Genomic DNA, 14938 nt, shown 5'->3' on the forward strand with positions numbered 1-14938 from the left:
TAAGGGAATATTATTGTTCTATAAAAAATGATGAACAGCCTGATTTTAGAAAGGCCTAGAAGGATCTACATGGATTAATGCTGAATGAAACGAGCAGAACCAGGTAATATTGTAGGTAATGAATGAAGGGAACTGTGACAGCTGTCTCACAAGATGGAGACAGTGTTCTACAGCCTGAGTGAAGGCTGGCTGTGGCCCAGGGCCAGGTTTCTTTCTCTAGAAATCTTCTGGTTTACAAAGAGTGGGACCTTTTCTTTGTGAGACTAAGTTGGCGCCACCTGGGCCCTGAAACTCCCATAGAAGGTAATGTAATAATGCTAAAGATATGGTTGGGTTGAAAGCTTTTCCTAATTTATGACTTAGAGCATGAGATCATCTAATCAGGGCTAATCAGGGTAAAGGTCCAGCTCATAGGGAGTTTTAGCCCAGGCCCCCATATAATTCTTGTCCATTACCTGGGCCTCCCTTCCTCTTGCCGAACTGCTTGTGGGGAGGGAGATGCCCTTTCTTGAGAGATCGTAATGGAATTCCTTTCTGCTTTTGCCTTGAGAAATCTCCTTAATTTATTGATTTATTTGAGCTGGTGGATCTTGTCCCACACAATAGCAACATTAAGATTTTTCTGTGATCAGTATGACAAACTTGATTCTTCTCAGAGGTTCAGTAATCCAATGTAACTGCAATAAACTTTTGGAAAACACCACCCAAATTCAGAAAATGCACTATGGAGGGTGAATGTAAATCAATACATGCTATGTTCACATTTTTTCTGTTTTATTTTCTCTCTCTTGTGATTTTTCCTTTTTGTTCTGAAGTTTCTCTCCTAACATGATTCATAAGGAAATATGTAAAAAATGAATGTAGATATATAACTTTAAAAAAAAGGTTGTTTCTACATGTAACTGGGGAAAATAAAAATTAAAAAAAAAAAGATTCCATCTATATCCTTATCCAAGTTCTTGATGAAAATGTTTAACATGAGAGCAGCAAGAATAGATCCCAGGACACGGCAATATAGGAACTCAGGCAGCTGTAGCAACTCTACAGGACCTCAGATATATCTCAGAGAATGGTGAAAGACTTGATCCCACAGCTGTGAACATCCTTCAGCAAATTATTGAGCTGGGAACAGAGACCCATGATGCTGCTGCCGTTGCCTTTGTGGTTGCCATGGCACTAGGAACTGTGACATTTGTGAAACAGGTGACCGAGGAGGAGCAGAGCACCAACCACACCATGATGATCCAGGAGACTCTCCAGCAAGCCTCGGTGGAGCTGGCTGAGCAACACCACCTGGTCGTGTCTGCTGATGATGTGGAAGGAATTGAGACAGTGACCGTCTATAGACCATCAATATAGATTGATGGTTGATAATAATGACTACTCTTTGGATTTAGTCATTCAAATAACTCCACATATATTTAGCATAAAATTTCACTATATTAAAATTTGCATGATTAAATTCATCTTGTCCATGAGACTTGTCAAAGAGATACTAAGGTAGTATGAATATAGAATCAGAGAACCTGGATTTGCTATTTAGTACTTGTATTAAATTGAGCAGGTAACTTAACCTTAATCTGTGCCTCATTCTTGCAGAGAATGAAGGAGACTTAGTACATATTCGCCAAGATCCCCTTCAGCTTTAAATTCCCTGATCTAATTATTTTGATGAAATCTAAGACTATGGCTTTCTTCATCTATCAATCTAGTAATCCAATCAAAAAGGGAAATAATGAGAATCTAGCATGAGCTATTCTTGATGAACCATTATAAATTCTTGTGGAAGACTATTTGTCTTTCATTTTTTCTTTTCTTAAGTTTTTGAATTTATATACTTTGCATTTATAAAACTTTTATCATTTTATTTCCAAATGTATCTTTCTTTCTCCTTCATTCCAGAAAGCCACTCCTTACAGCAAAGAATAAAAAAGAAAAAGCAATAAAAGCTCTGCAGCCCTTTTAAAATGTTCACAAATAATTTTTGAAATAATATAAGCCAGCATTTAGCTAGGAACTATAGTGAATATCACTAGTTTATCATGTGAAGGCCGTACTCTCTTCCTTTTTTTCCTTTCCAAAATAAGTTCAGCATTCTTGTGGTGTCCAATTAAAATCTGATGTAATGAGTGGTCATTAGGAAACACCAGCCAAGAACAATGAGGGCTATTTACTTCCACTCTAAAACTGTGAATACTGACTCCCTCTTCTCTAAGTGGTTCTCTGCTGCTACGGTGACTACCTTGGGCAGGGAGAGGGGGGACTACAGTGGGAGAGAGTAATCACGCACACAAACCTGGATGCTTCAGTTTATTGCAGTCATAGTCGACCTTCAGTTCAATGTCCAGAGTAACTCTTCATACCCTTTAATCTCCTCCACTCCCCCACACATCTTGAAATCTGGGACGGAGTTGGGCAGTCAGGGGGACAGTCCTAGTGTGAGGGACATAGAGAGGAGGCTGGGCCCTAGGAGGGAGATTCCTTTTTTGCTGAGCCAGGGCCATAGAAGCTAATTTGCTTTCAGGATTTGGTTGATCCAGGAGCGGTAATGAGCAATTCTTGTGAAGCCTGAAGGTGGTCCTTCATTGTTTCCATAGGAGACAATGCCTTGGGCCACACCAGAACAAACGAGGGGTCCTCCAGAATCTCCCTGTTAGATAAAGAGGAATAAGCAAGAAAGTTGATCCTCCCTTGACCCATTTAGTCCTGGCTCTTTCTGAGTTCTTGCAGAAATCCTGGACCTTCCTGGGTTTATAAATTCCAGCACAGATTCTTTCCTTGGGTCATATCCAGAGGCACCTTCCCACCCAGGCTTCTTTCTCTCTTCCCTATCAGTATCTCTCTGAAACTTTGAGTAGGATATGGGGGAGGGGACAGAAAATGAATCTCCCACCTTCCACCCACAAGTGCTTGGGAAATGGGACTTGGATTTGAGGATTTGGAATATTTCCTATTCTCACAGACCTCATTCTTCCCCCCAATCCTATGCTCCAAACCCCTGCCCAAGTACTGGATCCAGTGAAAGAGCTGACCCCATCCCTTCTTAGGAGAGTTCTGACTCTTAGAGAGAGAGAGAGAGAGAGTGATTTCCAAAGAAGAGAAACATGAATTGTGGACTCACCGAGAATGTTGTTTTATATGAGTTGGGAGTCCCTACACACAACTGGGATCTCTCATCAAAATATTTAAAGCCTTTGCAGTCACTGGGTTTCGTTAGTCTTAGTTCTGCCTCTTGTAAAGTGTCAGATCCCCGGGGCTTTAGTTTTGTACCTCCCCAGCCAGCTACTAGACACTGTTGCCCAGGTGAGACAGAATTGTATCTTGAGGGCAGGTAAACAGGCCAGACTGCCGTTGTCGGGTTTGCTTCCTTCTCCAGCTATGAGAAGGCAGGAAAAGGGGTTTGTTAGTGCCAGGGATGGATTATATGGGCTAGGTCAAGGGTTCCATAGATGCAGGGACCTCAGGTTCTTGAGAAAACAAGGGAAGACAAAAAGATGTAGAGTTAGTATCATAGAGTAATATAGGAACGGAAAGAAGCATAATTTTTCACATTTATACAGCATTTTATAGATAGCAAAGTCATTTGAATAAATAAATGAGTGAAAAAGCATATATTAAGCACTTTTTGTTTCCCAGGCAGCATGCTCAGCTTTTCTCATAACATTCTTGTGAGGTGGGTAATATATTATTATTTTCATCTTACATATGAGAAAACTGAAGCTCACAGAGGTTAAAGAACTTGTCAATTCTTCATCCTGGTGGTAAGTAGTTAGAGTTAGAACTTGACCATGATTTCTGATTGTGAATTCAGTGCTTCCTACTAGGTCACACAGTTCTCATAGACTATAGCCCCTCAAACAGCTATCACACTGTTTCAGAGTTATAAGGGCCCCCAGACATCACAATGTGATTTGTTCCCAAATAGAAATGTCCTCCTTGAAATCCAGTCTTTGAAGACCTTCAGTAATGGGGAACTTACTGCTTCCTGAGTTGTTGGCTTATTGGTCTAGTGGAATATTTCATGAAAGAGCTCTTGGATTTGAACTCTGGGAAAGCCTGATTTTGAGAGTGTTAGTGGGTAGAGGGTTGAATTTGGAGCCAAGAAGACCTAGGTTCAAATATTGCCTCTAGCGCTTAGTAGCGATGTGATCCTGGGCAAGGCGTTCAAACCTCTCTGAGCCATGGTTCCCTCATCTATAAAGTGAAGGGGTTGGAGTACATAGTCTCTAAGATTCCTTCTAAGTGTAAATCTCCAATCCTATGAAGGATATTTTTCTTATTCAGACAGAATTGAAATATGGGCCTCTCCACCCTCTCTCCCACCTGTTACTAAAGGTTCTGTTCTTTGTGGATAAGTAAAATAGGCTGATCTGCCCTCTTTCCCCCCATCTCTGAACATTGAACAAGGAATACTGAAGCAAGAATGGACTCAGACATCTTTTTGTTCAACTTCTCAGGGTATAGATAAAATTGGAGATGTGAAAGTTCAAGTTACTTGCCTAAAGTGACACGGCTAAGGCAGGGGTCAAGATCGGACTAGTGCCCCAACTTATTGACTCCCAGTTCTTTATTTTCTATTAATTATTACCTTTAGTAACATGATGTCATTCAAAAGCCTTTCATCATTATATTCTGGGTGAAGAAATTGATGTTTGACTTTAAGGATCTGCCAAGTCTCTTCTCTCTTGCTGACATTATGTGCTCCAAGGACAACTGTGATGAAGCTGTTGGAGAAGCAAGAGAAGAGGGAGGTATTAGAAGTTCCAGATTCTTCATGAAGGGAACATTTTGAGAATAGGGTCCAAGGACTTTGCTAGAATGTCAGTCTCTCCTCCCTGTGTCTATGGCAGCTGGTGGGGCTCAGGGTTGGGATGTGGGATTTAAGCAATCAGGGCTGAAGTATTTGCAAGGGGGTAGAAACAGTTCCCTAACTTCCCTTGGGAGTGTTGTCCAGATGAGGACAGGGTGACAAGTGGATCTGCCTGTACTGGCTCAGGCTGCTCTTGATTCAGCCTCTAGGGAACAGTCCAGAAGGTCAAGGATGAAATTAAGAGGAGCTTCACTGCACCAATGTCTGCTCCCACATTGGACCCTGAGATAGAGTTTAGTTCTCCATAGAACCACAGTTGCTAAGTTCTGGGAGCACCAAAAACATGAGTATCATGGTGTGTCAGGGAAGAAGAAATTGGCTGAGATATGGAACCTTGGGTGGTAAGATCTGAAGCATGAGCTTCATCATTTAGGGTAGGACAGTCATCAAAGGTGGATTGGCCTGAAGGGGGAAGGGCAGATCTCAACTAGGAGCATAAATATTCTTGCTTGCTCTTGCTTTTGCTCAGACTAGGATTCTTTTTCTTTCAGGTGAGTAGCCCCCAAGAGACAGGAGCGTCCTTATTAGACTCTTATTTAATGCATCACTCACCTGGTGAGTATCAGAGAGGGGGAAGGGGGATAGACACACTTACTCTCCTTCACAATGGGCTGCTGTCATCACAAAGTCACTGCGAATCAGGAACCCACCACAGTTGTACCATGAATTATTACGATTGATATACAGAAAAGCCATGTAAGGACGGGAATGGGGACTTGATTCTTTGCCCCAAAGGATTTCATCTGAAAGAGAACGCCCCATATACATACCCAAATATACACAACTGAGACCAAACATCAGGTCCATGGAAATACTGGGATACTACCTCACACCTAGCCCAAACCCAAGTCCCCTAGGCATTCCCTCAATCATTATTGCTTCTCAGGTCTTATATTTTCTCTTCTGGAATCAAATCCAATCTTGTGACTCTGAAATATCATCATTACTATATTTCTTATATCCCCTTATAATATCCATCTCCATTTGAGCATAGGGCAATATCTCCAAACTTGAATCCCAACCCTTTACCCCTTTACTTTTATCTTGTCTTTACCTTTAATCTACAGAGACCCTCTCTAGAAAGAGATTGGGCCCAGTAAGAAGTGTCTTCCAGGCAGAAGGCTCTGTCCTGGGACATTGCCACAGGTACTCCTGGGAGTGTATGTGGAACTCAGACTAAAGTCTGATTCTCTGAGCAAAAGGAGACTCACCAGCTCCAGTCTCATGAGACAGAAGAAAAGTCATCAGGAGGAGGAGGAGGAGCTTCATCTTCCCAGAGAGGATACACAGAGCAGATGCTGCTTCTGCTCCAGCTCTCTCCTACCTTCTGTCATTTGTAGCTGAGTCAGGTAGAAGAGGGAGGGGCACCCTGACCACAGAAACTTCCTGGTCATGATTTCTTCCAATGGGACAGAGTCAGTCATCTGATTAACCATAATTTCTCCTGCATTTGCTCTTGAGTCCCCTCTGTGTTGTCCTGGGTCCCCAAGTTGTGACTTGGAGTAATCAACTAAATTAAAGCACTTCTTATGTGTCACTTACTGGAGCTACATATACTAAACCCCCCCACAACAAAATACCCACTACCAAGCCCCTCTACCAAACCCAACCAATATTTGTTTTCAAGGTTTTTGCATTATCAACAATGTTTACATATTACATATACATATTATCAGAATATGTAACTCTGAGTAAAGATGAATCTGAAGTTCTCTGGAAGGTGGATCACTCCTTCCAGACCTTTGTAGACACTAAGAACTGGGCCCTTTTGGCCATTCAGCAAATTAGATAAAGAAAGGATAGAATGATAGAGTTGCAGTTAAAGTGAAGGCTGTGGGAATGAGGTCGTGGTGGGAAATGACAGAAGAGAAAGGAGAGAAAAAACCTGATATGACAAGAGGAAAGGAATGGTATTGTGGAAAAGAGGCAATGAGGTGAAGGTAAGAATATCTATATGGGGGAAAGGAAGGGTGACCTTTTTCTCATTCTATATCTCACTTGATTTTGTTAAGTCCTGATTCAGGAGTTGCCCATCCATGAGCCTTTAGGAGTCTTACTCAAGTCCTCTGAGAACCAAAGAAATCCAGACAAATCACTAAATGGGCCAAGATCATAAGTGAAGGGATCTTTTGTTTCTACTGAGTCTGGGAACAGTAGTGGAGAAATACAGGGGGGGAAATATTTTCCATTAGCTCACTCACCTGATTCTTGTCTTTGCCTCTGTCTCACATCCACATATATTCACCATCAGTCTTCTGAAGTGTTATGACTATTATATTTACAAAAGTTCTTAAGTCTTTGCAAGTTCTTCCACTGTGTACATTTTTACTCTCATTTCTGCTTACCTCACTCAAGCCATTCATTCTAGTTTCCCCAGGTTTCTCTGAATTGATCCCATCCATAAATTTTTTATGGAAGAATAGTATCCCATCACATTCATATGCATTAAATTATTCATCCATTCCCTAGATGATGGGCATTCACTTTGTTACCAGTTCTTTGCTACAAAAAGAAGTGCTGCTAAAAGTATTTAAGAAACTGTTTTTATTTATTTATTTATTTATTTATTTTTGTGCTGAGGCAATTGGGCTTAAGTGACTTGCCCAGGGTCACACAGCTAGGAAGAGTTAAGTGTCTGAGGAAAGATTTGAACTCAGTTCCTTCTGACTTCAGCGCTGGTCTCTATCCACTGCCCCACATAGCTTCCTCAAGAAACTAGGTTTTGATAGAGATAAGGACAGTTGCATTTTGCCACCATTGATATAGGAATATTTTAGCCTTGTGATTTGTGGCCTGGCAAACTCTCCAAAGATTTCTATACTTTGGTGAGGATACCACAGGATTCCAAGTCTGGTCCTTGACTTTTTTCTGATTAAAAACTTAATTTTTATCAGTTTACTCAGAAGCAATCAAGTTCTGAAAATTATTATACTAATGAAACTCACAGGAGATAGATCAATGACCAGAATTTCATTAGGATTATACTTCCTCCAGCAGTGGATTCCACTTTTGAATAGATTTAACTCAGAAAAACACAGAAAGAAGCTCATTGGCCTTCTAGTCCAACCTATACATAAAAGGAATGAATCTTTTCACCTGATATAACACAACTGACCATATAACCTTTGCATAAAGACATCCAAGAAGGGTGACCTGTAAGTTCTTTAGACATCCCTTTTTACTTTTGGATAGCTCTGGTTGTTAGGCAGTTATTCCTGATATGTAGCTTTAATTCTTAAGATGTCTTCCTTAAATAGAGCCAAAATCTTGAAAATTGCTATCATGCCCTTAAATCTTTTCTTCCTGAGGCTAAACATTCACATATTCTTCAAGTGACCTTGAGCTCTGCCTAATTTACAATGGGCACCTACTGATAGGGATCCAGAATTTCTAAGAAGAATCACTGTCACAGCTGCTTATTGATTATATATATATTTTAAAACATCTCTTAAATTGAATTTTGAAACTCTTGCAATTTCTAGCTTGGGATCACAAATTAGGTAGTCATGGTCCAATGGAAAGAACTCTGATTTTAGAGTCTGAATAAAAATCTCTGGTCCAGATATTTATTGGTTTACATTTTCAACACTGTGATCCTGGAGAAGCCATTTTAGCTCTGAGCCTCAGTTTCCTTCCTGTGGTTATCTTATCAGCTGATAAAACCCAACAATCCCAGAAACATTCATATTTTTCATTGGGGACTCTTAAGACCAATAGGCTGGACCTTTTTTGATTCCATAGCATCAGGAACAGATAGCCCTTCTCTCTAATCTTGCATACTCCCACCTCACTAATTACTCATCTACAGACACATAATCTGAGTCCAGTTTTGTCTAGTACAATGAAAACTCTATTACAATAAACATGAGGATATAAGATAAAACTGAAACATCAAGAGCATCCCCAAACTGAAAGGTATTTGAAGCTGTCATTACAAACATCCAAGGTAAATTTAGATTATAAGATCCCAGTTTACCCCTTGCTGACCTATTGTCTCTATATTAATTCTTTCTAGTCATCATAAACTCAGCCAATCATCTAGTGTACCAGAGTTGTTTTTTCCCACAAGAAAGGTTTTCTTGACACTATATAGGTTATTATATTTTTAGCAATATGACATAGTTTCTAGTTTTTTCCCACCTAACACAGAAATATATCTTCTCCATTAAGTTCCTTGAACTAGGAATAGTTGTACTAAATAGCTAGAACTAGAGTTAGTGGACCCTTCTTCTTTGAAGAAGACAAAGCCTGACTCTGCAGTCTACAAACAAGACTGTATGATCTGACAGTGAAGTCAAGTGAATGGTGGATGGGAGAGAGAAGGCATGTATGTGATGTATTTTCCCAATACCCCCATTATAGATGTGTTCTAGAGAAGACAACTCATTTAGGCTTCTTTACTGCCTTGATCCCCGTCCTCCCAGAAGCAAGTCAGTTAAGTTGGCCACTATTTGCATTCATCATCTCTTTTGCCTTTCTCATTTCTTAATGGATTGTGCCAAGCTTATTATCTTTAGGTTGTTTCACAAGAGGGCCTTGTGTTTTGGTCATTCCCCTTATCAAATCTCATTGTGTATCAGGTTGGGGATCGGTGATGGGGGAGATAGCATCACCCTCTCTGATTAAATCTTGCAGTTATACAACAGATCTTTAGTCTTCTATCTGGGGATCTGGGTGTGTTGGTGAAGGTCATTATGAAACCAACAGTTCTTTCTCTACTGTGTCCTCACATGGAGATGATCCGATCTGGATCCCTGATTGTCTCAGAGACCTCCAGACTGAAGCTTTGCCTTCATTCCCTCCCATTTTTGTGCTTCTCTCCATGCTGGTTCTACTCATCAGGATCCAACTGACGGGGCCTCATATAGCAGTCATTTATACCACTACCATCTTTTAAGGTTGCAAAATGTTTTGCTTTGAGTAGAAATATTGTTGTCCCTAGTGGAGGGGATAGTGGAACTGGTAGATAGATGATATTCTAGAGTTCACGGCTATAGCAGGCCTGTTGCTGGTTGATGAGCTTTCAGGGTAGAGGGCTACTAATCTGTTTAAGGGAGAGTGAACCTGGACATGTTGTAAAAATGGAGCAGGTTAAAGCTTCTGTGCCAACAGTTATTGGGGTTGAACCCATGAGTGGCTTTGTCTAGTTGAAATAGGGAGAAAGTCTCAAAAAATAGGATTTACTGGGACTAAATGGACCCATGGTTTGGTCCCAGGGCTGAATAAGACTATTGTCTCCTAGAATCCAGCAAACAATGTGAGTTCTCAATGACCTATATACACATGGCTCAGTGTCAGGGGGTAGACCAAGTCAAGAGCAGAATCAGGGTTCTGCCAAGTGGGAATGGGACTATGACAGGGTGGGGGCAGGCCCCGGAGATGAGGAGAGGCATCTGATAAAACATTATCTGATGTGATAGCTTGGGATGGGGAGAGGCATTCTGATATTCTAAAATATAAGATATTTTATTCTTATCAAATATTCTGATGATTAAGAGGGAGGGGTGCTGTTGCAGTATTGAGCAGAACAATTAGAAACTGAGGCAGAACAATTCAGGGAAACTGAGGCAGGACAATTAGGGAAACTGAATCAGGACAATAAAAGAGAACTGTGGTACAGAAAAATAAAACTATGTTTTAGGAAAATCACTTTGCTGGTTAGGGGAATTAACAGAAAATAAAGAGAAGATTTTAGGGTGAAGTAGACTGGATAAATCTCAGAAAGTCTCAAATCCCCAATTTAATATTTTGTCTTTTGGGAGACAATTTAGTAATAATTGGAAAATTTTTTTCTTGGTTGGGAATAAATATACACACACATACATAGATATATGCCTATATATTATGTACATATATGTGTGTGTGTTTGTATACATATAAAATATATATTCACACACATAAATATACATATATACATGTGTAGATACATATATATACACATATATGTATAAAAAAGGATTTACATTATAATGGGGAAAATAACATCAGGAACTTATATTCTAATCAGGAAGATAACATCTATGTTATGTGGCAGCTAAGGGAAGATCAATGTAAAAGTTACAGGGATAGTGAGGGCCATGGAGGAGCAGATTAATATATTCTATCCAGGAACAGTGGTTGCTGATTTGATCATGGTTCCAGAACTGGAGATAAGGTTATTGGTGGGAATTTGTATGGGAAAGGTACTTACAAAATGGTCAGGTGGTTGGTCTATGGAGGAGACAGCTGGAGAGAAGGGGAATGGGATCTTGCCTGGGTTTGCCTGAAATAGTTGGCTAGGAGAAGTAGTTACCAAAGAAGACAGCAGTGTCCCAAAGGTGAAAATTCTGGAAATTGAAGGATTAGGGCCTAAGCCATGTAGACTGTTAATTGTTCACTGTAAGCATTTACCCCTTGGAAATCCATAAGCAGTTAAAATCTGAGCTTGATTTATTATTTTTTGAATATTATTATAGAGCAATGGCATCAAGCTTAAATGGAAACAGGACCAATAAGTCATAAGTATCCTTGTGGACCGTAATTTTGAACTTTAAAAACTCAAAACTTTTCTTTTTTGATAAAAACAAAAAATAATTAAAACAGATAGGAACTCATTTTTTGTCTGGTTTGGGCCATTGGAGGTTATTTAGTAGGTATGTGTGGGGGTCCGACATGGTCAGATCTACACTTTTGGAGGACTACTTTGGTAGTAGAGGAATGGGCTAGAGTGGGGAGAGACTTGAGGCAGGAAGGCCAAACAACAGACTATTTCAACAGCCTAAATGTGAGATAATGAGGGTCTGCAATAGTGAGAGAGCAGTGTTAGAAACCAGCAAGAGATTTAGTATCAGTTTCGTGCTAACAAATAGGATGAGAGTGGCAACATTTTCTAAAGCAAAATCTGATCCTTATTAATAGGGTATTCTCTCAACATTTGTTGTAGGTGGTGATTTTTTTGCAGGTTAGATTCAGAATTCTTGTATTTACCTAGGTTGACAGAATGACCTTTTGCATGACTTGGGGATGGGACCAGATGAGATTGTGGCAGTTTAGATTTTACCTTTTATTGATATCTTTATGAAGCCAGAAGAAATTTACAGTTAATTTTGATTTAGAGATGATTGTACTGTTTCCCCTATTTCCCATAACCTCCCCAAACGGTTACTCCTTAGAGGTGATAACAGGAAATAAGACATTTTACAAAGGAAATGAAATATCCTAGAGATAACGATGCTGATCAAGACCTCCGTGGATCAGAACCTCCTTTATACAGCCGCCTGAGCTCAGTTGTTAACGGGAGAAATGGACTTCACAAAGTTAATAGTAGAATTGATAGCCTTTTGTACTTCTGGTTTCCTTAAGGATTTGGAGCAATGTTGGGGAAATAGAGAGACTAAAAGCTCCTGACCCTCCATTTCTGACTTCACTTTGTTTTCTACCTTCCCTTCTCCCTCTATCTTCCTATTCACTTTTGTATGTGACTTGGGTTATAAGGATCTGGGCTGGAGGGAATGATTAAAAATAATTCGACTTCCCTTATCTCCCTCTCTTTATCATAGATATTCTGACCTGTATCCCCAACCCCATCAGGTCAGGTGGCCAGGGGCAGGGAAAGTAGGAGCCTTCCCAACAAGGGGGCCTCTTATTTCCTCCTTTTCTTCAATTTGCTTCATAAATTAAGACAATTTTAGATTAGGATAGAGTTAAAGGATCTGATCCTTGCAAGGCCCTTGGCTGGGAGTTGAGGACAGTTTTTCAGGGTCATCTTCTTGAAGTCCATGTAAACTTCAGAGAGGCAAAGTATGACCACTTGCATGAACCCATCCACATGCACATTAATTCATAGTGTCAGAGATTTTTAAGGGAGTTCAGCAGCCATTCAGACCAGACTTCACTGAGAATCATTCCTATGACAACTCTAACAAGCAATTGCTCTGACTCTGCTTTAGGAGTCCCATTAAGCTCTACATTACCTTCATCTGGGAGAATGAGCTTCTATTACTGAAGTATAAAAACTCAAAGATCTGAGAGATTTATGATGAAGTGGAGCACCCCACCCAAGGATTACTGCCAGATCTCAAACTGCCACTGGTACCATCACTTACTTTTGGTTATTATTGGTTAATTTTCTATTTTTGCCACTCAAGGACAAAAGTAGGAGGAGGGCAGAGAACAATATATTTCCCCTCTGAAGACCTTGTCCTAGGAACCAAGTCTTCCTCCCTTCTTCTCTTATGCATAACTTTATCCCCCCTATAATTGTACTAATAGAGATGATTCAAGTGCACAGTTTCTTCAGTGTGATGGAATGTAGCACTTAAGCCACAAACCCTTAAGAGAACTCACAAAATAAGGTATGTTATGTAGATTGTTGCATGGATTTAGGACATTAATAGACCCACCTCATTTGTCTGGGCTTCTTCTGTACTATCTCTTCCAAAGTCCCATTTGCTGTCTTCTCCAAAGTCCTTCCCTTTACTGAACTACCTAGTTATTTATTCTCTCTCCTTCCTTAGATTACCTTCCATTACACTTATTTATTCACATGCTTTTTACCCCAATAAATAAGGTCTCTAAGAGTGTTGGCTTTCATTATTATTTTTTCTGTTCCCATGATATAGACAGTGAGCCTACCACATACTCTGCTAGCTAGGAATAATAGCTTCTTTCTTGCTGTTCCTAGCAGAGGACATCCTTTCTCTAGACTGTGAGATGCCTTCCTTGCATGGAATACTCTCTCTCCTCATTTTGACTTGTGGCTTTCTTCAATGTTCAGCCAAAATCCCATCTTCCCCAAGAAGCCTTTCTAATCCCCCTCAATGTTAGTGCCTTTCCTCTATAGGTTATCTTCAGTTTATCCTGCACATAGAGTTGACTTCACTTTTTCTTTCATTAGATGTGAGATTCCTGAGGGCAGGGACTTTTTTTTTTGCTTTTCTTTGTATCCTGTTCCTGGCATATAGTAGCTGATGCTGATGGACTGACTGCCCTGCATATGGTCAGTACTAAATAAATGTTTGGTGAATTGAGTTAAAAAGCAACTGTATATGTTATCACCAGAATACTGAAATGGACAGACATGAGATAGACAGCTCAGACCAGATTATTTCATTTAAAGCATCCTTTAATAGCTGGGCAGCCAGGACTGATCTCCACTAGATAGGCTAGAAGAGATCAGCCCCGAACCTTTAGCGAGATACACTTTTAAGCGTGTTTGCCACATCCTGGTATAGCCTTGCAGTTATAGATTTCAGAAATCACTGACACAGCTTGTCTTTTACAATGGGGATATGTCTGGATGTGAGTGAGTACACAATGGAATCTGTCAACACGTTTTGCAATGTTGTCCTGACTCATTTAGGCACACATTTCTCAGAAAGTCTGGGACTTCAACTGCTTTTTGGAAAGTCTAGAGTCTCATGAAATGGGGGATGGGGCCCAGTCTGAACATAACACTTCCCTTAATTTAGTTTGAGCAATGTCTGCCTATAAGCCTGAGGCCCCTTGACCCAGGGATGAGGGGGCCAGTCTTTTGTCTATTTCACTCCCCCCTTTTTATGTTCATAGTTGTGACTCATCTGAGGCCAATGGGGAATAAGTCATACACAGGGAGCTATGAAGAGGAGGAGAAGGAACAAGAGGACTGGACCTGCAATTAGAGTGACTGATGCCAGGACAATGAAGCCTTACAACTGGCCTCCTGGTCATCCAACCGCTTACACAAGGAGGCGAGTGATTCCCAATTCCTGACCGAGTTGACAATCTCTGCTAGGGAGTCCACTGATTTTTCTAAATGGGTAATGAGATCCTCTAGAGTCTGCATCAACCCGAGAACTAAGAAAGCAAATATAAGGCTGGAGAAACTGAAGCAAGATAGAGATCAGAGAGCTCCCAATATTCTATTAATTGGAGAGTTTGATTGACTGGACAGGACTCTATTCTTAAAGTATCCAGTGGTGAATGTGAGTTAGACTAAGGCAGGGGCGGGGTCATAACATTAAGAGTGGAAACGGCAATCTGTTCTGACAGCATGGTAGCAGACACTGGACATTCTGATAGGAGCCAGGAAGTCTGAACTCCCCCTTATCT

The 14938-nt window shown here is 40.4% G+C and overlaps 1 protein-coding gene across 1 annotated transcript; it reads right to left on the bottom strand.

Annotated features, from left to right (window-relative positions):
• Positions 1 to 2297: 2297 nt before the first annotated feature.
• Positions 2298 to 6205, bottom strand: LOC111718797 (chymase-like). The gene is made up of 5 exons (XM_031955117.1): positions 6082 to 6205; positions 5466 to 5613; positions 4589 to 4724; positions 3122 to 3376; positions 2298 to 2650 (listed from the first exon to the last, which is right to left on the bottom strand). The coding sequence occupies exons 1-5, from the start codon at positions 6137 to 6139 to the stop codon at positions 2510 to 2512; spliced, it is 738 nt and encodes a 245-aa protein (XP_031810977.1). The 5' UTR covers positions 6140 to 6205; the 3' UTR covers positions 2298 to 2509.
• Positions 6206 to 14938: the final 8733 nt, after the last annotated feature.

This window comes from Sarcophilus harrisii, chromosome 2 (assembly GCF_902635505.1).
Source record: "Sarcophilus harrisii chromosome 2, mSarHar1.11, whole genome shotgun sequence".
Taxonomy (NCBI): Eukaryota; Metazoa; Chordata; class Mammalia; order Dasyuromorphia; family Dasyuridae; genus Sarcophilus; species Sarcophilus harrisii.

What these genes read in the sequence shown, in the direction of transcription:
- LOC111718797 (XM_031955117.1), bottom strand. Translation starts at nt 6,139, where the DNA reads ATGAAGCTCCTCCTCCTCCTCCTGATGACTTTTCTTCTGTCTCATGAG. An exon ending in ATGACATCATGTTACTAAAG is followed by an intron (nt 3,377 to 4,588) that starts GTAATAATTAAT and finishes GCCTTCTCATAG; the next exon opens with CTGGAGAAGGAAGCAAACCC. An exon ending in CATATAAAACAACATTCTCG is followed by an intron (nt 2,651 to 3,121) that starts GTGAGTCCACAA and finishes TTTATCTAACAG; the next exon opens with GGAGATTCTGGAGGACCCCT.